The sequence below is a fragment of the Carassius carassius genome, chromosome 31 (genome assembly GCF_963082965.1).
Source record: "Carassius carassius chromosome 31, fCarCar2.1, whole genome shotgun sequence".
NCBI lineage: Eukaryota > Metazoa > Chordata > Actinopteri > Cypriniformes > Cyprinidae > Carassius > Carassius carassius.
Window position 1 is genome coordinate 16,532,505 of NC_081785.1, and position 26,706 is coordinate 16,559,210.

Genomic DNA, 26,706 nt, shown 5'->3' on the forward strand with positions numbered 1-26,706 from the left:
TAACACATCTGGTCTACAGCTGATAAGTGGCCAGACACCAGTGTCCTTCAATCCCTTTTTTAATTGTTTTAGCTGAGCTCCGACTCGGCCAAGGACCTGTAAATTAAGATAATTTTCAGTATTATAAAAATAATAATATAATATAAAAAAATAATCATTAGTATGTATTTTACATGAATATGTATAATAAACTATAAGATTCTTTGATGAAGTTTGTTAACTTTGTAGTTTTGTTGAGGACAACAAAGGAGGACACAGAATATATTACAGCATGAGTGAGAAGCTGTTGGAAGAGCAGCATCTTGTTGCTCCTCTTGTTTGGTACTGCAAAGTAAAACTCCAAACAAAGGTTGGATACTTGTGAAGTCTCATCCTCAGTCCATTCATCTTTCAGCAGCTATAAAATACAAGCATTATTTAGTGCACAGAATTAGCAGCTATTTTTTAGATGTCTGCATTTCATCAGAAACCACAAAACACTGTTGAAAGACCTGGTTAATTTTCTTTACTCACTAGACGAATCGTCTCCCTTTGTTCAATGTCTGGGCAGTCCTCTAAACAGAGATTTGTGGTGGCTGTGTCCTTTGTGCCCCCTGTCAAAGAATGAACTATTGCCAGGCTTAAGCCTGACAAAGCAGGACCTTGATTGATTAACGAGTGGCCAATCATTCTTCCAGCCATCACAAAAAGTTCACTCTCAACAAGTACAGCTGATGCAGAGGGCAAAAGGTGGTCTATTTCCCCCTCAAACAGAGTGGTCTCTGCTGCATTTCCTGATAAGAATACATTGCAATTAGAAAATTACACTCCATAACAAGCTTGAATATATATATATATATATATATATATATATATATATATATATTTTTTTTTTAAACTTAAATTTTGAGATTTTTTATGGCAACCCTTTAAAATAAGGTTTCATTTGTAAACATTAGTTGATGTATTAACTGTAAATACATGTAAAATGAAATACCCATGAGCTATACATTTCTTACAATATTTATTAATCTTTTTAATGTTAGTTAGTACAACTTTTGATTTTAATAATGTATTACCGGTAGTAAATGTTGGAATTAACTTAACTAATGTTAACTAAAGAAACGTTATTGTAAGGTGTTACCAGTTTTAAAGCTGGATTGAGAAACATAGATTGCTAGATAATGTTGTGTCTGATTCATATAGCAATGCTAGATACATCTTGATTCATATTAAAGGTAAATTAGATTTTCTGTTTACTAAACATTGTTCAGGCCCTTAGATAGTTAAGGCCATCAACAACAACAAAAAATACTGCCTGCCAAAAAACATAACTCTCTATGAGGACCCTAAAATGGCTGTTAAATAAATGTACTTCTTCACTTAACTTGATGCATAGTCCTGTAAATTTGCTAAATTATGTGAAAACTGCATTAGCAATATTTCATACCATAGTTCAGTTTAAATCCATGCTTTAATTTAGCAATTGCTGTTGACAGGATATGTCTAGTCACTCCAATGCCAATTGCAGCGTCTCCTACAAAACACCAAATATTCAAAGAAGAATTAGTGTTCCATTAATAAATAATAATCATAGATTAAGTTTTACTGGTTTATGCAGACTTATTCCCTACAGGACAGGTTCAGCATCATGTATCAATGCTATTGCTATCAATTATTATAAAATTAAATCTTATATTTTTATCATATATGTGTTAGAGATGTAAATTGTTTATTTGACTTATATGTTTTAGAAACATCATCTGTTGTTAACTTGATACCTTGAATGTGACAGTTAAATGGAGCAGCCCACTGGTTCTTTTCACGTTGTTGTTTGTAAAATGAAATGAGGGACCTGTCCCGTTCCTCATCAGTATCCCTGGAATCCAGTGTCAGAAAAAGGGTTGGCTGCCTTTTACCTCCTTCACGCAAATGCTCAAAGAAGAGCTGTACAGCCTCCTGAGGGTTCTCCACTGTTTTCCATTCTAAAAAAAAAAAGAAAAGAAAAATAATTAGAACCATTAAAAATAATTTATCAAACTAAATAGACAATGACTTATAGTTGGATAAGTAGTTGGATAATCATAGTTGGAGCCCATGAGATATTGCATATCATATGTAGTCAAGCCATGCATTCATCCTATTTTTGAGTATGTGCCCCTATAAAGAACAAGAGTCATAAAATGTATACAGGTTTTATGTAAGATCAAGTTTCATTTGATTCGAATTGTATGAGCGTAGTAGCATTGAGATGACCTCAATCTGTAAAAGTCTCAGAACTTTTCATTTTATGCAGTTTAAACATTTTTCCACTTAATTTACAACAGTGTCTCAAATGCATACAACAATTTTCACTTATGTACATCATAAAATACCATTCAATAAAATGTAATTATTAATTACTTCACAAATGTATGACCATAACTGTAGACATTCACAATTGTATAATTCACCTTCTGTTGATGGTCCTGAAATACGGGATGAATGACCTCCAGACGATGGCCCTGGCTGCTCCATGTCATCTTCAAAAACACTTGTACTGAATGATCTTAGACCAAAAGAAAATACAAAACATTTAACTTACAAATAACACTGATGCAGTTGTAAAGAATTTAATGTTTATGTTGTTGTGCTATGCACAATCCTACTCAATCCATCTCACAAGCATTTAGAACTATGGGTCATAGCAGCCTTCGTAACAACTGAATTCATGCCTTCTTTTATTGTTTGTAATGTCAAGTATAGCCTAACATAGTATACATATTGACCTGGGGCCTGTACCATGATGCTAGTTGAACAAACTACCGAACAGCCAATCGCATGCTGAGAAAGAGTGAAACTGCGATTCATTTCTCGCAAGAGAAGCAGCGCGATTCACATATTAAATAAAATTAAAATATTACGATTTTAAACACATTTACACAGCAAGAAGAAAACAGCTGTCTATAAGAGGATGACTAAAAGTAAAAGTCTCACTACTGTATATCAGTGCAAGTAAAATTTGTGAAGTTAGTTTATACAGTTGATAAAGGTATAGAGAGAACTGAACATGTAGTCATTTTATAGCTTCATCTATTGATTCTAAAGCGTATTTATATGACCTTTATATATGTATTCATTTAAACTCTGCATAATAATAATAGATGAACTAAAATTGTACCTGTGATTGATTAACGGTATAATAATTACTTAAATAATATTTAAATCATATAAATGTATTATTCTAAATTAGCATTACTATAAGCCACAAGATTTTGTCTTTAAAAATCAATTGCTGTGTAGTGACCTTTAGTTTGGAGCAGAAACAGGTGGAGTGACTTTATCGCATCAGATGTGTCACTTTGACCACAGCTGATTTGTCAAACTTCAGTCTGAGATCTCTAATCCAGAACATAGCCTGCCCCGGAGCAGGTTAGCCATGCAGCGTAAGATACCATGGCGACAAACTCCGATTAAAGCCAAGCTACTTTCATAGTACCTAAAACCCAGGGTTGGTGGAAACTAAGCTGAAACATAGCTGGCTAGCCACCTAAACCGGCTTCATGGTATAGGCCCCTGGTTTCACAGACAGAACTTAGATTAAGCCAGGATTAGGCCTTAGGTCAATTAGGACATTTAAGTAGCTTTTATAAAAATGCCTTAGAAAAAAAACATTACTTGACATATTTAAAGTATGGCACTGACATATTTTAAATGGATAGTTCACTTTAAAATTAAAATTCTGTCATCATTTACTCACCCTCAAGTTTTTTCTTACTATGGAAGTCAATGACTCCAGTTAACTGTTTGTTTACTGAGATTCTTCAAATATCTTCCTTTGTGTTCAGCAGAAGAAAGAAATTCATACAGGTTTGAAACAACTTGAGGATGAGTAAATAATGACAGAATTTTCATTTTAAAGTGAACTATCCCTTTAAGATATGCTTTTAGTTAAAACAGTTGTCTTTAAGTCTGGGACCACCTTAAGCCTTGTCTGTGAAACCACGGGCTTGACTGCATAAATCCATAAATCCTTATAATAAGATTTTAGTGCCAAGCAAATATCAAAGTTAATTTTAAAAACACAACTTATACCTCTCAGCACATAAACTGCCATGATAAGGTAATACAGACAGTGGCAACTCCTTTTGGCATATAGGACACATCTGTAATGACAAGAAAATGTATACAAAAAGTAAAAGTTAGCAGGAAAGTAAGTCTTGTTTTAAATGCAATCAAATTTGAGAAATAAGCATTACCGCAAGGCTGTCTTCGGAAACATCTCTGGCACCTGCAGCAATATTTGTGACCTCCTCCTCTAAGTTGTCATTACCATCCTCCACAATGACAAGATCAATCTTCTCCTGTCATTTTAAAATTATATTAACCTCTGTTACATTAGTTACATTTAGTTAAAGTTATTAGTTAAAGTTATTGTCATTGGTGTGAACATGTTTCACAATATGTACACATACAGTCATTGTGGATCAAATATATTTATTTAAATAAAAACCAAATTGTGTGTAACGTAAATAAAAAACGTATTTTGCTGCTGTGACAATATGGCTATACAAAACTCACAATTGGTGCAGATGTGTAAAAAACTCACATTGGAATTTAGTTTGCACTCCTCGGCATGCAAAGCCAACATTTGCAGTGGCATGGTGGTGTTGCAGGTGACACAGGGCACCTTTGGCATCTTTGCAAATTCTGCTGAATTGTAGGGAAGAGGCTGAGTGTCCATCTCCTCCTGAAGGGGCACCAAAAAAATGACATTTTTTCCACAGTTCGAGACAGACCGAATTTGCCGACCAGAGTAACCCTCTGTGTCCATGGAGATGAGAGTCAATCTTCTCTGGCCACTTCCTCCTGCAACAGAATTTGTATGTAATGAATGGATCCAAATTGATAGATGATCATTGGTTAACTGAGCTTTTCAAACAAGCTCAAAATGCCCATATTTACCAGTTGCTTTATAAAACATCCACCGTCCCTGTAGTGGTTGAAGTTTGGGGAACTCTTCCTCCATAATTGTTACTATCTATAAATAGATAATTCATGAAAAGTCAAACATAAGATTTCAAATTTACACCAGGTAATAGAACAAATGTCAACATTGCATATAGCTTTTTAAATACTAAAAGCATTCAAATATACCAAATAATCAGACATATAATCACTTACATCCATATGTTTGCAGTCCTCTGCAATTGTCACTACCCTTTTCCCCAACCCTGCTTGTGCCAGTTCCAGCTCTACTGTAGGCTTCGGGGTTAGGGTTGTTGGCGATGGTAGAACACAGACTGTGAGGTCTGTGCACTTGATAGGCACTGTCTTTGGAATGCGACCTTTGCCTCTCTTTGCGTCGGTTTTTGCACTAAACATATTTGGAAACTGTCTAAGAAAATGCAAGTTAATAACAGCATTCAAAAGTATGAAGTTGCATTCAGTTTAGAGAATGAGTAATAATACATTATAATTAAAATATGATATAAAACTTTTTTGTCAAAAATGTACAAAACAAAACATTAAATAATGTGTTAATATAATAATTCTACCTCTTTAAAGCCTGGTTGACTCTGGCAGATGCATCAGTGCTGGTAGAGAGAGTAATAGAAGAAGTACTAGAGGGAATAATAGAGGGAGTAATAGAGGGAGTAAAGGTGTTGCTAGAGGCACGTTGAGGAGGCCTGACAGGTGCAGAAACATTGTTTTGAGTGTGGCCCGCGGACAACTCCCTGGAGATGGCTGTGACAAGGGCCTGAGCCATACTCTCTACAGTGTTCTATTTAAAAAATATAATTAACAAGTTAACACAAAAATATGCCACGATGCACTTCAGTAAACAATTAACCTGAGTCAAGTTTAGAAACATGTTAAGGTCCAAAATTGTTATGTTAGTTGTTGTCAAATCACTTTTCTTCTCCTGCTCTTACTTACACACAGGCCTATTTTCTTTCATCGAATGTGCCGAAAAATTTGCCTTATAAAATTCTTCATAAATTTAAATACGGCTGCGGTTCTCTACTATGTTAGTAGCTACTGCTACCATCAATGAAAAAAAGAAAAGAAAAAACACTGAACGTTATTAAAATATTACTTACAGAAGTTGAAGTCGCTGGCACAGGTTGTCCCGCCATGACGTAGTGTGTCCTACAATCTATAATCGATTTAAAAAATGGCTCTGTCAAAAACTAGATTCGACCCTATCGATGGTGGGGGGTTGGTGATTGCGTAAGCCACGTGACTACACTTACATTTAACGTACAAATAAAGCAATCGAAAAAGACAAACGATAATTAGTACACAATTAGCTTGATACAAATTAAAACTTATTTTAATATAAACGTTATTATTATCATTATTTTTTAGCTAAATAAATTTGAAGACTACCAGCTCGGTAATTCTGCGACTGCCATCTAGTGGTAGCTGCTTGCCTTGCCTTTCGGTTGCGTGTGGATCGTCAGTGCTGAAAACTGCGGAATGCAAGTCTCAAAATGCAAATGAACCGAACAGGATCGACTCGAACAAGGAATCAATAAATGCAGGCGTGTCGCCTGGTCCAGAAATCCACGGATTCCTTTTTGCACGCGGAAATGGTCACACGTTAATACAAAGCAGAACATGTATACTCACAAACATGACTTTATTTGTACAAATTGATGCCCATGTATGTAATTCTTAATTCTACATACACCGGTTGAAAAGCATTTGTTTCATTGTATAGTGACACGCATTTACGAATCGTGTTCACGTTAATGAATAGCACTGCATGTTCGTTAGTTGTGTGTGTGTGTGTGTGTGGGTGGAATGCTGTAAACTGCGAAAAGGAAGTCTCAAAATCCAAATGAACCGAACACGATCGATTCGAACAAGATGTCAATTAATGCACGCGTGTCTTCTGATCCACAAATGCACGGATTCATTTCTGAATGAGCGATTTTTGATTTATTAATGGATAACAGAACATGTTTATTCACAAACGTGGCTGTATTTGTACAAATTGCTGCACACTCATTCAATCCCGAATTCCACAGATTCAAATTAAATGGCATTTGTTTGTGGTTAGTAAAATACATTCACAAAAACTATCTAGTACATGGATAATTGTGTGTGCATTTATTAATCATAATGAGACTATAATCATCCCATACTTTTTCAATTATTTTTGAGAGTCACTGCGCAGCTTGTGAGGTTTATGGTCTCTTAATGTGATCACTACCTGATCTGCTAGGAGAATATTGTAGTTCTCTAGAAATGCAATCCAAGGCATCATTAATATATATATAACAGAAAGATGAGTCACACAACAATCCTATGCACTAATACCTGTATAAATGCAGCAATAACTGCATACTTGAAATTCATAGTTGTAAAACCACTTGTATTTGTTGTACCTGTTCAGCTGGCACCTAATGGAGAATAACACTTGGTGGCCCTCAGGTAAATGCACGTCTGAGAACCCTGGTATATTGAAATTATAATTAGCATTATATAAAAGCAATAGAATTAGTATTTAGAAAGCAAAACTGTTTGTGTGTGTGTGTGTGTGTGTGTGAGAGAGAGAGAGAGAGAGAGAATATGCAGGATTTGTTGTCTGACAAGGGAAGTCATCTCATAAATTAACTAGATTTCTCTGAAGGAGTGTCAGGGAATGATGGAGGTTCAGGTCTTGGGAAGTTTATAAGATGACAAATGTGTGTGTTGGACATCAGGAGCCCACGCTGGGCAGGCTTCGGTCAGTTGTTTGTGTGTCTGTGTGTGATGAATAACCCCTGGCACCAAATGAATTGCCCGCAGTGGGTGCCGCAACTGATCATTGCATTAAATCGGTACTGGAAGCAAGGAGCAAAGACCCATGGGAAATTAGCAACCACAATTCACCTTGACCCAGTAGGCCACATGATCACTTTCACTCACATGAGTTTGAATGTTCAGAAGCATTAATGCACAGCATATGAACATGTGGATTCCCCAGACAGTGGTCATGCTAGCATGTCTCTCTCTGTCTTCCAGGTTACCTGACGGACAGGCCGATGGTGGTCCCAGAACCGTGGGTAAACTACGCAACCTTGAAGAGCAACTGATAAGAGCTAAGGAGAAAATCAACTCTTACCGCAGCCTCCCTGCTGATGGTGTGTAAACAACATAGAATATGAAAAATTACAATTGCCTGCCAGCATTTTCAGTGGCTAAACTGAAAATAAATAAATCATAAATTGTATTTTTAGACTCTTTTAGTGAAGACTTTTTTCACTTCTTACTATATGAAGCTTTTTATAATTGCATATATTGTTGATTGTTCATAAGTAATTTTTTTAAGAATAACTCTAAAAGATTAACATTTTCTGTTTTTAACTTATTAAAATTAATTTCTGAATATATTAAGCAAATTTTTTTTTTTCTTATTTATCTTTACTTGGTAAATTCAAGGCCAAACTACAAATTCTGAACGTATCACGTATTTATAAAAGTTTAACTTTTAAGTATCTGAAAAAAACATTTTTATTTAATTGAATTTCTTAATGTATAATGCAAATTCAAACCAAACTCTTAACTCAAAAAGAAACTAGAAACTAGCTAGATTTTAGATTTTGCACCTTTTAAGGATGTCTTTAAACACCTCCAAAGGGAGATTTTGTTAGATTTACTTAACTTCTGGGCATCCTTAAGTATAGAGTTAAATAAATGCATACACACGTGTGTGTGTGTGTGTGTGTGTGTGTGTGTGTGTGTGTGTGTGTGTGTGTGGTAGTATGTGAGGGCTGACAGCTCTTTTTCAGTTGTTCTGTAATGGCTTGCCATTAATGCTAAGTCAAGGAAAGATGAAATGTGTCAAATTAATAGGAACCTTTTAATATGGATGAAAAGTGTGTGTGTGTGTGTGTGTGTGTGTGTGTGTGTGTGTTCACAGTGAAGGACGGTCATATCACTACAGGGAGTGTGTGAAAATTGTCCTCTAGCCAACATTTGCCTTCTGTCTACGCACACACACACAAACATTATATATATATATATATATATATATAATTATGTGGATAACGTGGACCAGAAGAATATCCAGGGATACTGGTTATTTTATGATGCTGTTAAGCACATGTGCACACACACACACATCGTCTGTGGCTGGTTTCTGGGTCAGCAACCCTTATTGTATTGCATTAAAGGATCTTTTGAGAGGAGGAGCTAGTGGAACTATATACACAGCCATGTGCCAGATTGTCTTACTGCCACTGATACCCTTATTGAATGACATTGCTTTTTAATCTCACACACATCTTTGTGCATTCACACACATACACAGGTCACACTATCTACAGTACACACCAGCAACAGTGTTTCAGATACCTACTGTATGCTTCATCCACGTGTAGTGTAAATACAATTCTCTGAATGCTGATGGTTGAACCTTCTTCAATTGTGTTGATATGAGTAAACTTTGATCAAAGTTTTATTTGATGAATAGAAATTTCAAAAGAACAGCATTTATGTGGAAAACTGAAAACTGTAACATTATAAATGTCTTTACTGTCACTTGAACAGAACTTGAACAGTAATGTATTTTACGCAAAATTTACTCAAAATTCACTTAAACGTATTGAAGCAGAAAAGGTGACTAGGTTTTGACTAGGTGCATTATCTGTAAAATAACAGGTGAAAATGTACGGATGTTGGCTGATTAGTGGACCTGGGTGATTCATATTGAACTTTCCTCTCAATAGTGAACATTAGCATTGAAATAATATGAATGTTTGTTTGTGTGTGTATGCAGGCCCAGGAAAGGACCAGGAGGAGCTTAGGAGGAAGGTGGAGAACGGCGTGAGGGAACTGTGGTATTTCATACGCAGTGAGTTGAAGAAACTAGCACTGGTGGAAACTGGAGCATTACAGAAACATGTGGACACACTCCTGCAGGACCTCGGACACCAGCAGAGGTTAGACACACATGTCCAGTATATGTAAACATCAGCAATTCACTCATATAGACATTTTGGCCGATACAGCAAAATGGTCTGCATTATAAATCTACACTTCCTTTGAAATGAATGAGGTGGTAAGATCTCTTCATTCTAATATAGTTTTTTAAATGTATTCTTGTTTTCAGCAGCCATTACTAAAGTCTTCAGTGTTACATCCTCCAGAAATCATTCTATTGTGTTGATTTGCTGATGAAAAATCATTTCTTATTATTAGCAATGATGAAATCTGTTGTGCTGCTTAATATTTTTGTGCAAACCGTGATTAATTTTATTTCAGTATTTTTTGATAAATAGAAAGTTCAAAAGAACAACATTTGTTTGAAATAAATATATATATATATATATTAGTGCTGTCAATCGATTAAAAACTTTAACTAGATTAATCACACATTTTTTCTGTGATTAATCGCAATAAAAAAAGAAATGTTTTTGTACGTTCTTAATATATTTTTTAATGTAATAATTTCACAGTTAATCAAATTAATGTAGAAACAACATAAAGAAAGTATATTTTAAATACTTGTTTAAATGGCATCTTTTTATGAATGAAGGCCAGTATTACTGATATTAATACAGCTACTGATTTTTTTTTTTTTACATTTATTATTAGGCTTCAAAAATATAACAGTTTTTAATTTAAGTAAACTTAAAACAATGCTAACATAAACCCATAATAAATGTCATGTTTACTCCTGCCCTTCCTGTCTTAACAGTTAGGAAATATACAGAAATTTAATAAAGTTATCAAAGTTATATGCAGTCTGCACTGCATAAACTATAAATTAAATAGTTAATCCTTATTAAAGCTACAAAAGTTATTTAGTCAAGAGCAGCGAGTCATTTTCTCTGTTCCCTTTGTTCTTTTAACTTTACTGACAGGAAGCTTTATTGGCTGCTGTCCCTTTAAGAGCAGACAGACACGCGGATCTCACCGTTTATATACTGTCTATGGATCTCGCCTCATTCTCTCACAAATCTTTTTGTTCATTTTAGACTTTATATAAATCATTTAAGATTGCTCTTATGAGGATAATCGACAAAACTGGCACTTTGGGATGTTTATTGTTAGTTCAAGCGCTTAAGAGAACTGAATTCTGGCGCCCTGTCTATGCATTGTGTGTGTGTGTGTGTGTGTGTGTGTGTGTGTGTACGTGTACGTGTGTATGTGTCACATAAGGGCATTCACAGACAGCGCATTCTCTTTTGTCTTGCCGTGCTTGAAATGTTTAAAAGCATTTAAATTAATAAGAGCGTGATCATATAATGTAAAGCTAGCCAACGGATGGCAGAAAATACGGATGCTGCATTAATTGCGTTAAATATTTTGACACGTTAAACCAGACAAAAATTAATCGCATGCATTAACGCGTTAACGTTGACAGCACTAATATATATATATATATATATATATATATATATATATATATATATATATATATAAATATAAATGGAGGTATCATAATATAATAATATAGGATACGTTTGACATTATTAGCTGGTCCCTATACAACTCTCATCAAATTTACATTACATTAATAGCTGAAATTCACTTCAGTGGCTTTTCCCCCATGTTTTCAATATCTAAGGCCTCAAAACAGTTTGTTGTACAATGGAAGAGATTAATAACAGTTTAATACTTTTGAATACCAGCATAGAGGAGTATTACATATCCATAATGCACATAAATGCAGACTTTGCATCCTTTTTTTTTTTTTATTATTGTTCACGCTCATTTTCACTTGTCCTAATCATGTGCTACATTTTATTAAAGTGGAAAAATCCTATCCATCTCTAATCTCTTTGTAAACAGCTGTAATCTCATGAGGCCCTAATACCAATGCTGAGGTTTAATGAGTGTGTATGTTTAGATCAGTGTATTTGCTCGCACTTCAGAAAAAAGACGTCTGTAATGCTGAACAGCCGCTAAAAAAATGAAGTCATTACTAGAGCTGTTTTAATTGTATTGTGGATGATTAGCAGCGCATAGGCCAGGCTGACTTTAGTTTGTGACTTTAAACTAATTCAATATTATTTCTTTACAAAATGTTTTGTAATTAGCCATAATTAATTGGCTTAATTAGCAGCTGTGTTTTACAGTGGTCCTTATGTAATCTTTAGGTCCATCATGTCAGACTTGTATCATCTGAGCCAGGCGGATGGTGCTGGAGACTGGAGAGAGAAGGAAGCTAAAGAACTGTCCGACCTAGTACAGAACAGAATCACATACCTGCAGGTACACCACATACACACACATTGGGATTTTTCCTTTCCTTTTTTTCTTTCTTTCTTTAGGAAGGTTTTATTCTGACATTTTCATTCAAATCTTGTGAGTCATGCTGTCTAAAAAGATTCACTCAGGTTTGTGAACCGATGCATTCAGTGTATCTTATATAATTATGTCTGTTGGTGGTTATAAGCGAGGCTTTTTCTGTCGTGAATAAGTCACTGAATCATTTCCTCAACCAATTTATTGCAAAAAATTAGAAATGCTCAAGACTAAAACAAGTATTATTTTATGTTAAAACTTGCATGTTAAAACTCTCTTGAAAAAGTGTTTAATTTAATGTAATAAACGTGCTACTTTGTGACTCCAAATGTGATTTGCTCATTACTTTTATGGCAGAAAAGCAGTCTAATTCTTTAAAAGGTAGAACTAAAATGTGAGTTAGTGTGTGGAAATCATCTGTTCATGTAAAAGATGTAAAAACACTGATTTGTCCATAACCATTGGATGCTATTTTTAGTTTGAAAGGAACGAAATAGAGGCTATGAAGGATGGAAGTAGACAACAGTATGACATATTCAATGGACTCTACTTCTATCCCGAAATAGATCAAAATGGTCATGATTGGGCTGGATCAAAAAAAAAACAGAGAATTTTTTATTGAACAACCTATATTGCATGGCTCGTATGAATGTTTGGGTCCCCCTCCATATCTAAAACGTTCCGCACTACTTCCAACTCTCACAGCCTCAGTTTTGACTGCATGTTTTGTTTGTTTTTCAAATTAAATATGGCTTCTGTTGTGAATACAGTCTATGGCTGAATAAGATCACATTCATTCACCCTCCTCCTTCCCTCTCCCCATATATCATTGAGAGGAGTGATTATATTGCAGTTGGCGGGACAGCAGTATATTGTCCCTCTCTCTAAGATGGGATGGGGCAGTTGTTTGCGCTGACTCCACAATGGAGACTAAACTGACATTCAGCTGCAACACAATGCAGTTCCTCACACAAGCACACAGGCTGTAATCAGCAGAGCTCAGCTTCATTTTGTGTGTTTAACCCGTAGCCTGAACTTCTGATAGACTTAAGAACACAGACACATGCTGAAGTTTCAGATTGAATGTCAACAGCACATTGAGGCTTTAGACAACTGATGCTTTTACCTGATAATCTCTGTATTTATAAAAGATTTATCTTTAAGTTTCATAAAACAGTGGTAAGAAAGGGGTCGCATTTCTGCAATGCCAAGTGCAAATAATAAAATAAGACTTTATAAGAGAACCAAATAAATAGGCTTATCTTTTTAATTAATAGGCTTAGTTATTAATAGGCTTTATCTCAGGTTAGACGGAATCGAGGAGCAAGGAGACGCTGGAGAATTCTTCAACATGGAATATTGATATAATCAACACAAAACAAACTTAGAACAGGGAACACTTTCTATATGGGACTTGATGAGGGTAGGACGAGGAACACCTGGGACTAATGAAACAACATAGGAAACACCTGCGACAAATTAACTGAATACGCAGGGAACAGAAACTGGGTCACAGAAAGAAAAACAAACACAAAACACGTAACAGAGTCTGACACTTTCAGTACGATTTACTTAAAAGCTCAAGGCCATACATCCAATCAATTTTTTTTTTTTCTTCCAAGTCATTTAGCAGAAGCTAGCTATATGGCGCAATGGAAATTTCTCATTCACAAAAACGTTATTATTATGAAATAATCTAAATTAAATTCTCTATTTATTTACTGTACTTAGTAATGTAATACAGAAAAATCTCTTTTTTTTTCCAATTATATTTATCACACATACACCACCGTTTAAAAGTTTGGGGACTTTAAGTTACAGTCAGAATTCCTACACAGTATGGAAAAATATGGAATTCAATTTTAGTCATGTCCATGTCTGGATAAGCATGGAAAAATCAAATCAAATGTGAACCATTGTTATTATGGCCATTTTTTTTTATACTAATGGTAATACACTGTAATATGGGTCAAAAAAGCCCATTTCTGGTTTGTTTTTGATGATGGTTAAGTTTTGGCATTTTTATATTGTATTGTAACCTACTCATTTGGCCTAGGGGAAAACGTTTGTGCTACCAGTATTATGGTAACTTTGACTAATAGTTTTGTGTCAGTACTGTCCATCAGAGAGACAGGTTAGAGCGGTAATGAGAGCTGGAGTGTGATTAAAGTGATGAAGTGTATTTTACTTTGCGTGTGAGAGACAGACAGGCTGATAACAAAGAAGCTGTGTCTCTTATGAGAAATGACAGTCCTCTGTCTGTCTTTCTACACTACTGTCATCCTTCTCTTATCTTCAGTGCGCTCTCTCTTGCTCCTTTCTTTTGCAATACTCCAGTCATTCGCCTCTCTATTGTCTCAGTATGAGAGAAACAGCGATAGACGGATGGACCATTTTCCATCCTGTTTGTTGCGTCTTCTTTCATCCAGCCACAATCATTCAGACATTATATTCTTTTGGTGTCATAGCCAAATTTATCATTTCCTCCAGCACATACTAAAAATATTTTCATGCATGAGAGATGATTGGAGAGTTTCAAAAACCTTGACAAATCTGCTTCTTTCTGTTTTGTTTTTTTTGTATTCTGTCATGTTTTTATCTTACTGGTAGTCTTGAAAGATGTATAATACAAATGTCTTGAACCGCTCCGTGAACAGCACGGTACAGAAGTCACACTTCAGCTGTCAAAAACAAACTCCTGTGGTGTTTTTTTGACATCTAGCAGATCAAGGAATCTGCTGGACTATAAAAATGCCATATACAGCACCCTCGAGCTGTATTTCTGCTCATGTAATGGAATTCTGGTGTTTTATATGTGATTTCTTTGTCTAAACGTGGCCGCTGCATGTGTTGAAATCTCTTCAGTCATCTCTCTCTACTGATCTGTATCTGCAGAATCCTCAGGACTGCAGCAAGGCTCGCAAGCTGGTGTGCAACATCAATAAGGGTTGTGGATATGGCTGCCAGCTGCATCATGTGGTCTACTGCTTCATGATTGCCTATGGCACACAGCGCACCCTCATACTGGAGTCGCAGAACTGGCGCTACGCCACAGGCGGATGGGAGACTGTCTTTAAACCCGTTAGCGAAACTTGCACTGACCGCACAGGGGCCTCCACTGGACACTGGTCTGGTCAGTACCACACAAGCCTCTCAAACACGAAACAAACAAGGTTAAAAAATGCAATAATTAAATCACACTTTAAGGATGATTGTAATGATTGCTTACTAAAGAGGTCATAGTGCTCTCTTATCCTTTAAAAACATATTTTGTAAGGCCTAGATACTAGATAATATAGTCTATACTATTTATTTTATTGTTCATACTCATTTCTCATATATTTAAACAATCTTTGCCATCATCTAATGTTTTCTTAATCTTTAAAAACACTAATAATTTACTAGCACTATTAAATGTAATCTTTACTGAATATCCATTTTTCATAGTGCACATTGTACGTATTATTGAATTGATTGTGGTTCTTAGTGTTTATAATAGTCTAAAGTTTTATTATCAGCCATTCATTGGGTGTTGGCCATAACAAAAAGCATATCAGCTTATAAGTATTGGCAGAAGTTCAGGTAAAATTTTGATTGGGAGAAATCAGTGATCAGAGACCTTAAAGATACACTTTATCTATTTGTTTCTTGTGTTGAGATTAAATATGGGCCTTTTAAGATTTTATATTTTTTGGCATCTTGATGTTTAACAGTGTCAGTCTGTATGATGGTCAGATGATTGTTTTTCATAGATTCAACTCAGAATCAAGAACATTTATTTAATAATGGATGTTTTAAAACGTTCATTTGGAAAACATACTACTGGTCTTTTTTATATACTCTGACCTCGTGTAAAAGTCTGTCAAATAGGCTAAACCCAGCATTCGGGGGATTTTCTACAGCTGGAGTGAACCTGCTGTGCTCTTAAAAGCAAAGCAGAGGGGAAGTAGAGACAGCCTTTAAAACATGAAAGAAATAACCCATCTCCCATCACTCTTTCCTCCCAGAGGACACAATCTCTCTTAGTTCGCCCTAAAGCCTGCATTTCTGCACTCCACGGACCAGTGAGATTGACAGAGATGGAGACTGAGCAAGCAAGTTATATTAAACATGCTATTCCAACTTATTCTTTTACATTTATGCGTTTGCCAGGCACTTTTATCCAAAGCGACTTACAATGTATTCAAGACTGAGCTCGAATTGGGCCGGGACTCACTGTTTTCCACATTCCCTGAGAATTAAACCCATGACCCCGGCATTGCTAGCTCCATGCCATCAGTTTTCACACATTAGCATTAACATCTTGGATTCTCATAGTATACGCACATACTGACAGTGCCCAAATGAATTCAGCCTAATTGTAGTAGAGCTTTCGAGAGATGGTTCTTATCTATGTACATAGCACAACCCTGTTAATGCCTCTAGTTATGACACGCACCGGGTCAAAGGGCAAACCAAATCCTCCAGGATAATCCTGCTGGCGTTTAGAGAAAACACCCCCAGCAACAGACACACCTAAACACATGCAGCATTAAAATGAATCAGTGGTACACACGCACAGACAGCATGAATTAAAAATAATAAAGAAGCCACCTCCCCTAAAGCCCCTGCGCTCTTTAATTTATTCATCAGGATGCAAGGACAAGATGTAATTTAGATTCTCTTGCTGCTCTAATGAGGATGAGGGAGAGAGAGAGTTATTTTGTTTATCAGTGATATGAGGGGTGCTGGGCTGGAAAAAACCTCATCCCCATGCAAAGAGCCTAGCAGCAAGGTTATGTAAGAACGGCTGGGGAGTTTCTCCAATACTTCTTTGTGTGAAAACTACTTTTTAGCATTTAATGCTGCATAAGGCATAATTTAAACCTGGCATGCACAGCCTCTTTGAAGACAATTTTCCTTGATAAAGGATTTTTCCATTACTTCATGCTAGTGGTTGAACAATATGGATTTTTCAATAGTTAGTGCCTTTTGATCCGAATCTAGAGTGTTTCAGCCACCAACGTAATGTGCATATAGTCATAATTCCTCTAACTGCCAATGTGATGTGCATACATATGTAAATTTGAGCCATCACAAAAAAAAAAAAATTTTCACTAAAAATAAAAAAATAAAAATTCTCCGGTCTGCTAATATTGAGAACATACTTGAAGAATTTGGCTTATAAGCACTGGCAAAATGTACACCTTGAATACACTGCAAGTCAATTTGGATACAAGTGCCTACCAAAGGCTGTAATGTAATGTAATGTAATGTAAATTACATATAGATTGCCGCTTGCTTTTAATGTATTCACCAAACATTTGTATCTGTTTTCATACCTACATGTAGTATGTTTCTGGCCTTAGGGTCTTTTTTTCCTTTTGTTTTTTCAGCCCCCGCGCTCTAATCCGTGTGAGCAGCTCCTCCGTCGAGCTTTATTGACTTGATAATTGTAAATTAGTCCCCTATTGGAAAAGCATGTTTGGCCAATTTTCAGCCCATACTGCAATATTTAATTACGCTCATTGTCTTGTGCATTGTCTGTAGGTGAAGCAAACGATCGGGATGTACAGGTCATTGAGTTGCCCATCGTGGACAGCTTGCACCCTCGTCCCCCGTACCTGCCCCTGGCTATCCCTGAAGATCTTGCAGACCGGCTCCAGAGGCTTCACGGTGACCCACCTGTGTGGTGGGTGTCTCAGTTCGTCAAGTACCTGATCCGCCCTCAGGCTTGGCTGTCGAAGGAAATGCAAGAGGCCACCAGCAAGCTGGGCTTCAAGCACCCCATTATAGGGTGAGACATTACACATCAAAGCATCACACCAGGCTATTACAACCACTCAGATGCTACAAGTTCACAGTATTTTATTAGTGGAGCTTGCTAAGACAGAATGCATTATGCTCACTTAATATATTTCAAATATTGGATTTAAAAAACAAATAAATAAATAAATAAATACATAATATATATCTTTTGTATTATTAATTTATATTTTACATTTAGTTTAATATTATTTATTTATTTATAGGGGATAAAAAATTTCAGAAGTTCAGTATAAATACAATAGAATTGAATGGATATTAGCCAACATCTGTTTAAAGCCATGGTGAAAACCTCAAAGCTTAAGAAACACTGGCACTGATAGGCTTTGCATGTATTTACAGTATGTGTGAGAACAGGAGGGAGTGGAAGAAGAGAGGCCCTTTAAAACAAGCCACCACAAGCTCCAACAATCAATCTCCACTTACACCCACTTTACTCTCTGCTGGGAGCGCAACCACTCACAGCCATCTTTCTGTCTCTATCTCTGTCACACACACCATTCTTACTTTCTGTCATCTCTTGATTCAGCCGCCCATCCTTAGACTCACACCATGACACATAATGGTTGGCATTTTCAGAAAATCGTCACCCCAAAGCACAAAACCTTTGAAACATCTGTTTAAAAATTTTTTGAAGACATTTTATTCTGCTGGTCTGTATTTTTTCCTGTTCTTTGTCGACCTTGAATCCCTATCTCACATGGACGCACACAATCAGGCTGATCCAGGTATTGCTCTACTCTCCAGGGTGCATGTGCGCCGGACAGATAAGGTAGGGACGGAGGCGGCATTTCACCCCATAGAAGAGTACATGGTGCATGTTGAGGACCACTACCAGAGTCTGGCCCAGCGCATGCATATTGACAAGAAACGGGTTTACCTCGCCACGGATGACCCCTCTCTACTGCAGGAGGCCAAGTCTAAGTGAGTACACTACCGTTTATATAGTCTATGAAAACAAGTCTTAATATCTTGTGCTGTTTTGCTCAGCAATTGAATTTATCTTCTCTTAAGGACCTTTAGGTAATTAAATGGAAGATATTCAAGAAAAATAGTAAGAAGCTATCTTAGAATCGTTAATACCCTACTGTAAGTTGGCATCATAACCAACATGGTAGGGGTGCATGATAAATATCGGTCGATAATTAATGCGCATCTCATCAGTAAAGCCGGTTCTCTATTCAGCTGTAAATTCCATCAGGTGCATGATACATAGAGCAGCTGTTGCTTCACAGAGCCTGACAAGCTGCACAAATATAATGAACGAAGTTATGGCAATAGACAGGTGAGATATGTGCAATACTAAACACACACAGGCTACACAGATTCCTTTATCGGCAAAGGATTAGAATTGTGGTCAAATTGAGGTGTATTAATGCATTAGAATTTTGATAAAATGAGGTGGACTTCTGTGACGTCATGAACGTGTGTGAAATGATGTCTAAAAATGCTGTATACTTTAGGTAGGCAGCAGACTAGGGTTTGGAACACAGCAAGAGGAGTGCTGTCAGGGAGCACCTTTTAACCCACTTTTTTGTGTGTTTGTGTACAGGTACCCTGATTATGAATTTATAAGTGATAATTCTATTTCATGGTCGGCTGGGCTACACAACCGCTACACTGAAAACTCTCTGAGAGGAGTCATCCTGGATATACACTTTCTCTCAAGGACCAACTTCTTAGTGTGCACCTTCTCTTCACAGGTACAGGTTGACCCACTTTTGTAGAAGTTTTTGCTCTGTTTGTCTCCCACACTGACTTTTTGTCCCTTTTTGCACTCTGCTCTTGTGTAAGTTTGTTTTTCATTTCTTTTTCATTTTTTTTTTGCATGAAGTGCCCAAACCTCCCACAGTATTTATATTGGATTAAGACTTGACTGTTCCATAAGCCTCAATTTCTTGTTACTCTTTTTAAAACATTCTTTTAGGGATAGGGATTTTGGTCATTTCTTTTTTCTACAGTCCACTTTAAGTTAAACATCAGCTTTTTTATCAGATACACTCATATTCTTCAAGTACTCTCTGGTGCACTGAAGATTTTGTGATTTGTGATTTTATGATGTCTGGCAATCAGTAGTTTTGCAGATCCAAACGTTTTACTATCGGCAGAAAGTCTGGCCCATTTATTCTAGCCAGGAATCGCCCACTTCACACTGTGCAATGTTTGGCTGTCGATTTTGGCTGCCAAAATTAATTATATTAAATACTATTTGTATATTACAGAGCACCAATATTTGATTGTTTAGTGTGACATATTCATTGCCAGAAGACTAATTGCATTTATGATCAAGATTCTCAATCTTTGACATAAAAGATGTTGATCAAGATCTCACTCGGTTTATATTGTAGAGCAAGGGGCAGCCAACCCTGCTCTTGGAGGGACTACGTTTCTGCAGACTTCCGTTCAAACCCTGCTGTATCCTGCCTGTTATTTTCAAGTAGACCTGAACAGTTTGATTATCAAGTCCTGGTGTTTCATTGGGGTTGGAGCTGAACTCTGCATGAAGGTAGCGCTCCAGGAACAAGGTTTCCTATCCCTGTTGTAGACTTTACCATTCAGCAATCATAAAGAACCATAAAAATCATACAGCATGTCCAGCTTTAGAAAGGCAACTTTTTGTCCAGTGACTCCTCTGAATCTATCATTATACCAGCCTGATCCATTGAAAACAACATCACAATAGAGTGATTAAAAACTTCCAGAAATGCCAGCTAGTCAGATTCAAGCTTCCCATTTTGAAATCTGAAAGCTCTCATATGCTCTAGACTGTAGGTCTGTAGGTACTTTGTTCTAATAGTCCTTAAAGGTGCAACAGGAGATCTTGGAAAATGCTACCTTTAGCCTGATAGCACTGAAAGCTAACGCCCCACCCGCCCTGCTACATTACTACAATAGGCTACATCAGCGGTTCCCATTTCCAGTCCATGTTCCGAAGTGAAGTAAACCCCTGCTCAGGGAGGAGGGAGCAATGAACACTGTGTAGGGATCATATCGAACGACAGTTCATGCACGTAGCTCACTTCTAACAAGCTGGTTATCTGAATCGCGAGGACTGGAATTGGGAACCGCTGGGCTACATAATGTGTCATTCACCGGTAAGAAAACTTTAAAAGTACTACAATATCAGGAAGGAAGATCGGCTTGTTGATGTTTGTCATCCATTCTCGCTCTGTCTGCGCAAACCAGGTGTGCAGAGGATTGCAGAAACTTACGTAGGCAGGCTGGCATGAAAGCCAATTAAAATGCTCAGATGGAGCGTTTTGATTGGACGAACATATCTTGGTTACGCCTTCCACAGAATATATGAATACAGATAAATCAAATAAATCAATAAATTTCAACCAGCATAGCAAAAAATGTCTCTGAAGACAATCACCTATTGCGCCTTTAACCTTCACTTCAGCTTTTCATGAGTAGCGCTTAACCATTGTAAAGTCAATGCATATTCATACACCGGCATATTCTCTCGACTCCACTCTGCTCAGAAGAATCTGCTTGAAAGCAACTTGTGAACCTGTGTCTTTGTTTTCATTTCCATTGTGCGCAGGTGTGTCGAGTGGCCTACGAGATCATGCAGACTCTCCACCCAGACGCCTCCTCCTTCTTCTACTCCCTCGATGACATCTACTACTTCGGTGGGCAGAACGCCCACAACCAGATCGCTATCTACCCTCACCAATCACGCAACAGCGACGACATCCCACTTGAGCCTGGAGATTTGATTGGCATTGCAGGCAACCATTGGGATGGATACTCCAAGGGAATCAACCGTAAAACAGGCCGTACTGGCCTCTACCCCTCTTATAAAGTCAAAGAGAAGATTGAGACAGTGAAGTATCCCACATACCCAGAAGCAGACAAACTTCTTAAGAAGCCGTAGACTGAGACAAAGGCAGTGCAGACACTCTTATTAATGAAATGAGGAAACCCTGGACCACCCAGATGGGAATGCACTTTGTGTGTGAGTGTATGAATGTGTTTGTGTACGTGTATCTGTGTGTGTGTGTGTTGACTAGGGGTTCTTCACAGGGTTTTGGGACACATTCTTATCTCTGGTGCTTGGATTTTAGTCCCCCTGAAATGGCAATCAGGGTTGTGGAAGACAAAAAACAAAGAGGATGAACCCAAGGCAACAGAAACAGAAGGCACTGTACTGTAGGTACTTTCTAATTAATCTCCGGGTAATGAAGGGAACTGAATATGTTAATTTAGGAACACAACTGGAAGAAGTGACTTTGCGACACCAAACTTATCATGACAAAGGAATCATAAACCCGGATTACTCTCGTCCTCCTATGCTCTTATACCTCCTTGTGCACAATGATGGCATCCTTTACTCTTAGCCTCACTCAACTCGTTTCTCTCATGCCATCACTACGCCAACTGACACTCCTCTTCACACCCATGAGCTATTAATTTCCACTGCCATACTGTGCTTTTTAATGTGACTTATGCTTTATTTTCATAGTAAGGTTAATCATGTGTGTGTGTGTGTGTGTGTGTGTGTGTGTGTGTGTGTGTGTGTGTGTGTGTGTGTGTGTGTGTGTGTGTGTGTGTGTGAAGCGTGTGCGGATTGGAAAAAGGTGCCTATCAGGGCGATTGACTCACTTTTTCAGAAAGAGTTTTGACTCTGGAGCCTTACGGACCAGCCTTTCCACGCAGATTTACACTCTTCCCCTCCTTTCCACCTAGTGTCTTATCCACAGCCATGTGTCCATTATGTTTTTTAAGAGATCATTTCATGTTATTACATTTTAAAATACAAAACAGATAAGAAATTGTCACTTAATTGAAGGTAATGATACTAATATTATTATTGATGATGATGAAAAGAGAAAAGAATAATTATGGTAACAATGACACTTGCTGTCATTATACATTTTAGTTAATCATGAAGGAGTTGTTCATTGTTTTATGTTTGCGGGCATTGTCTCTTTGGTAAGCAGATCAAATAAACTTGATCAGCCAAACTGGGTTTCTGTGTGTGGGTGTGTTTTGGGTATTTTTTGAGGACAAATGAGGAATTGAGGTGGGGGGGGGTAATCTGGGGGGTCCCATATTATTTAATTGAAACTATAAATTTGAATTACTTATTATTTAATTATTGTGCTGACACAACGTGACATTATTAGATGTTTATGTATTCGAGTGATACTGGAGGTGTAGATCCTGACTTTTACCTCAATTCAGTTCAAGATATAGGTGTAAAATATATATATATTTGTATATTTAGCCTAAATTCACACAGTAGGAGAATATGTTGTCAGTTCAGTTTTAGAGCTCTAAATTCTGCTGTTCACACACAGTTTACTTATAATGTAAACTAGAGTCAAGCCGTATTTTACAACCAAACTGACTACCTGAAATTTTAAGGACTCACAGTCACGTTGTTGATAAATCTGTGACTTGTGAGCACATTGAAGCCGTAGTTGTCTACGTGCTGTCCAATGCCAGAGCATATTAACATAAAAGGTGTAAAATGGAAATTATTTTGTTTCTATAAAGTACAGTGTTTCATTTTATTTTTCTTTATTTGTCAGTAAAACAACATTTCTACTCATGTTATATCCAGAATAAAAAGGTAAAATTGTCAAATAAGGTTTAGTAAATTCTCACTGATTCCATTGAATCCAGTTTGAAACCGCCCTGGCCTGCATTGTATGATATATTAGTGTAGGGTTAAGTCATAGATAATGTTAGCATAAAAATACAGTAACAGTCAATGGAAAATCTCCACCATGTTAGCAAAACAAAACGTGTGTTAACATGTGCCTTCTTATGCAACTCTATTACCATGGAGAGGTGAGATTTCCAGTCCTGTCGTCAATTAATAATAGATTTGTGTGCGTGTGTGCATCACAGCCCAAATTACAGCTCTGAAACTGAGTTGAGTTCCCAGCGGTGGCCTAAACAGACGGTACGTTTCTCAGAGGTGTTCCTGAACGAACAGGTCACATGCTGCTCTCATTCATTAAACCACAGCACGCTCTGAACAGGTATTTGAACGAAACTGCTATTTACAATTATTTATTAAATTGACCAATGAACTGCACATGCTTATAAATATAACAAATAAAACAAGCTTCCTCCCCCAGCAGGATGTCATGTTGTTCTTGGAGGCTGCTATCAGAAGACTGGATCTGTTGTCGGGTTCCTCAGTATTATGGCCTGATTCCAGCACAGATAAAATTGGGCCTTGCTGTAAACACTGATGACATGTCTTAGACATGAATAGTTTGGCAAAAACGACAAGTCTGTCAGTATTTTACTGCCTTTATGCTTGTGTATGTATGTCTTTCTTCTGTGGAAGCCAGAATGTTTCCCTAAAATGAATAGGGGCTGTCTAACTTCAAAAATGTCCTAGAAGTATCATATTAGTGGCTCATATTACTTTAGAAACCATGTGATAACTTTGAGGAACAGACAGAGATTGGATTTCATAAAGATCCGTTCACACCAAGAATGACAATTATAAAGATAACTATAACATTAACTATATTTGCATCCACCAATGCATGATAGCATTCTGTTTATAATAAGCAAGAGCTGTAGTTATGTTATCTGCTGCTTTAAATGCTCAAGCTCTTAAAAGCAGGATGGATTCTGATTGGCTAACAATCTTTTTGACATTTATCAGCTGTAAAAAAAAAAAATCACTCAGTGATATCATTGCTCTGTGGCATCAGTGGTATAGCGACAGACCTTTTCTTCCATATTGTAACGCACATCAGAGTAAAATGTATAATGGGAACTTGGATCTGAGAAGTCTGATGATTGGAGAAGTCTGTTATATACAACAACAATCTGTAGAAGCAGGAGTTGAAGAATTGCCTCCAGTATAGATTTTCTAGAATGATTAGCGTCCTGTCTGCCTGCAGCCTCAATTAACAGCCAAAGACCCCCACATCACATCACCCTCAATCTCTCTCTCGCTGGCGTTAGTTTGCATGTTGGCTGCAGCAGCGTGTCTCTGGTCCTCTAGCGTCTGGGTTCTTAGCGTTGTTAGCAGCTGGGCTGATCTGATAGCTTGGGTGATTAAGAGGTTGCTTCTCTGTCGCGACACGCCGAGAAATTGCAGCACGGCTCTTATCTCTTCCCACGGTAAACGTCTTTACTTTTACAGCCGCTCCTCGCCTCTCCCTCTCCATCTGTCTTTTTCTGCTCTAGATGCAGGACTATAGAATAAAGATTTGAAAGGAAGTGGATACAGTATCATAAATCAATCACGACTCAGTTACTGAATGTCAATATGTGCTTAAGGTTAAGCCTTTATAGACCTGAAGGCTTAAGACAAAAAAATTGGTTTGAATTGTATCGTAGTAATTTGTCAGTTTTTATTTTAATTTTTTAATGTAGACATTTTCTGTTGGAAGCTTTGACTTCCACAATGTCAAACTGGGGCTGTTTACTTTTATTTAGTTAGTTAGTTTTATTCATCTTTTTTTTTGTACCAACAGCAAATATGTTTTTAGCTCATTGTGTGCTGAAAAATAGTAGCAAACTCCTCATCCATGTTTTCTGCTGACGTGATGTTGCTAAATGTGTGAGTTTGTCTGGTAACTGAATTTCAGGATCATAACCACAATCAAGAAGCAAGAAATGTAGCCTAGGTTTTAAGCATTTGTGGGGAGACGACCTTCTGTCTTGTAGCATGGGCTTGATCTAATCAGATTAAAAGAACATCCGGGGTTAAATGCAAAGTAAGCTCTGTCATCTCATCTGTAACATACTGTCAGTTACCACAGAAATTCATTTTGATTCATCGCTCAATTTCTTTTTACTCGTCAGACTTTACTGACTGTTGCCTCCTTGCTAAAAAAAACAACAACAACAAAACATTGGTTTGGTGGAAATGATACGTAATTGAAATAATCATACCATTATTTTTATTTATATATATATATATATATATATATATATATATATATATATAATAATTTAACATAATATCATTTGACACAAATATTGAAATGGTTTATGTTTATTGCATTCTTGTAGATAATCTTTATTTTAAGCATTCTTTTGTTAAATATATACTGTAAATAAAAGATGGCAACCTGTAATTATTACCTTAAAGAGCCTGATTTTGTTCTTTAGTTTTAGTCAAAATCGTTCCATGGAACATAAATGTGCTCAAAGTTGAAGAAACACCCTACTACATTTGCGATAATTGCATGTGTGTAATTACAATTCTGTCTTCAAAACAAAACAGCAGTGCCTGTTTGTTTCCCAGGCCCTCAAATGAAAGGTTGCCATGCTTTTTTCAGACACAAACCCTTTCTAAAGCAGTCCTTAACTGACCTTCATCATACATATGAAGCAGTTTAGAGATTCTCTGGCATTTCTCGAAATGATGTCTGTGACCCCAGCAGCTTTTAAATGTTGAAACTTCCCCTTTCGCTTTCAGGCAAGTGGCGGCGCGTCATATGGATGCTTTGAAATGACAAATGACTTCGTCAGCTTCATAAATGAGAAATCACTGAACCACATCAGACAGCAGATGGAATCCTTTACTTTAAAAGCTTTTCGGAAAAGTCTGCATTGAAAAGAAGTAATTGTCTGTCATTTGTGCTGTCATTAAATGGACTGTGTACGCTTGTGTGTGCATGACAGCATGTGCTGAGACAACGATCTGTTTTCTTTTTATTCATTCAAGTGTTCAACCAATATTCCAATTGTATAAGGTCTTTTGCCTCC

At 36.9% G+C, this 26,706-nt stretch overlaps 1 protein-coding gene across 5 annotated transcripts in view; it reads left to right on the forward strand.

The window, feature by feature from the left end:
- Positions 1-22,983, forward strand: part of LOC132111667 (alpha-(1,6)-fucosyltransferase-like) — a 99,609-nt gene extending 76,626 nt beyond the window's left edge. For 2 of the 5 annotated variants that reach the window (XM_059519182.1, XM_059519183.1), the window contains exons 3-11: positions 7,975-8,093; positions 9,731-9,893; positions 12,057-12,171; positions 15,100-15,337; positions 17,734-17,980; positions 18,757-18,933; positions 19,562-19,712; positions 21,557-22,516; positions 22,573-22,983. In XM_059519182.1, coding sequence (XP_059375165.1) covers positions 7,975-8,093; positions 9,731-9,893; positions 12,057-12,171; positions 15,100-15,337; positions 17,734-17,980; positions 18,757-18,933; positions 19,562-19,712; positions 21,557-21,889 — 1,543 coding nt within the window. In that variant the 3' untranslated portion in view covers positions 21,890-22,516; positions 22,573-22,983. Of the gene's footprint in view, positions 1-7,974; positions 8,094-9,730; positions 9,894-12,056; positions 12,172-15,099; positions 15,338-17,733; positions 17,981-18,756; positions 18,934-19,561; positions 19,713-21,556; positions 22,541-22,572 lie in introns of all 5 variants that reach the window. The other 3 variants (XM_059519186.1, XM_059519185.1, XM_059519184.1) reach the window with 3 other exon arrangements.
- Positions 22,984-26,706: the final 3,723 nt, after the last annotated feature.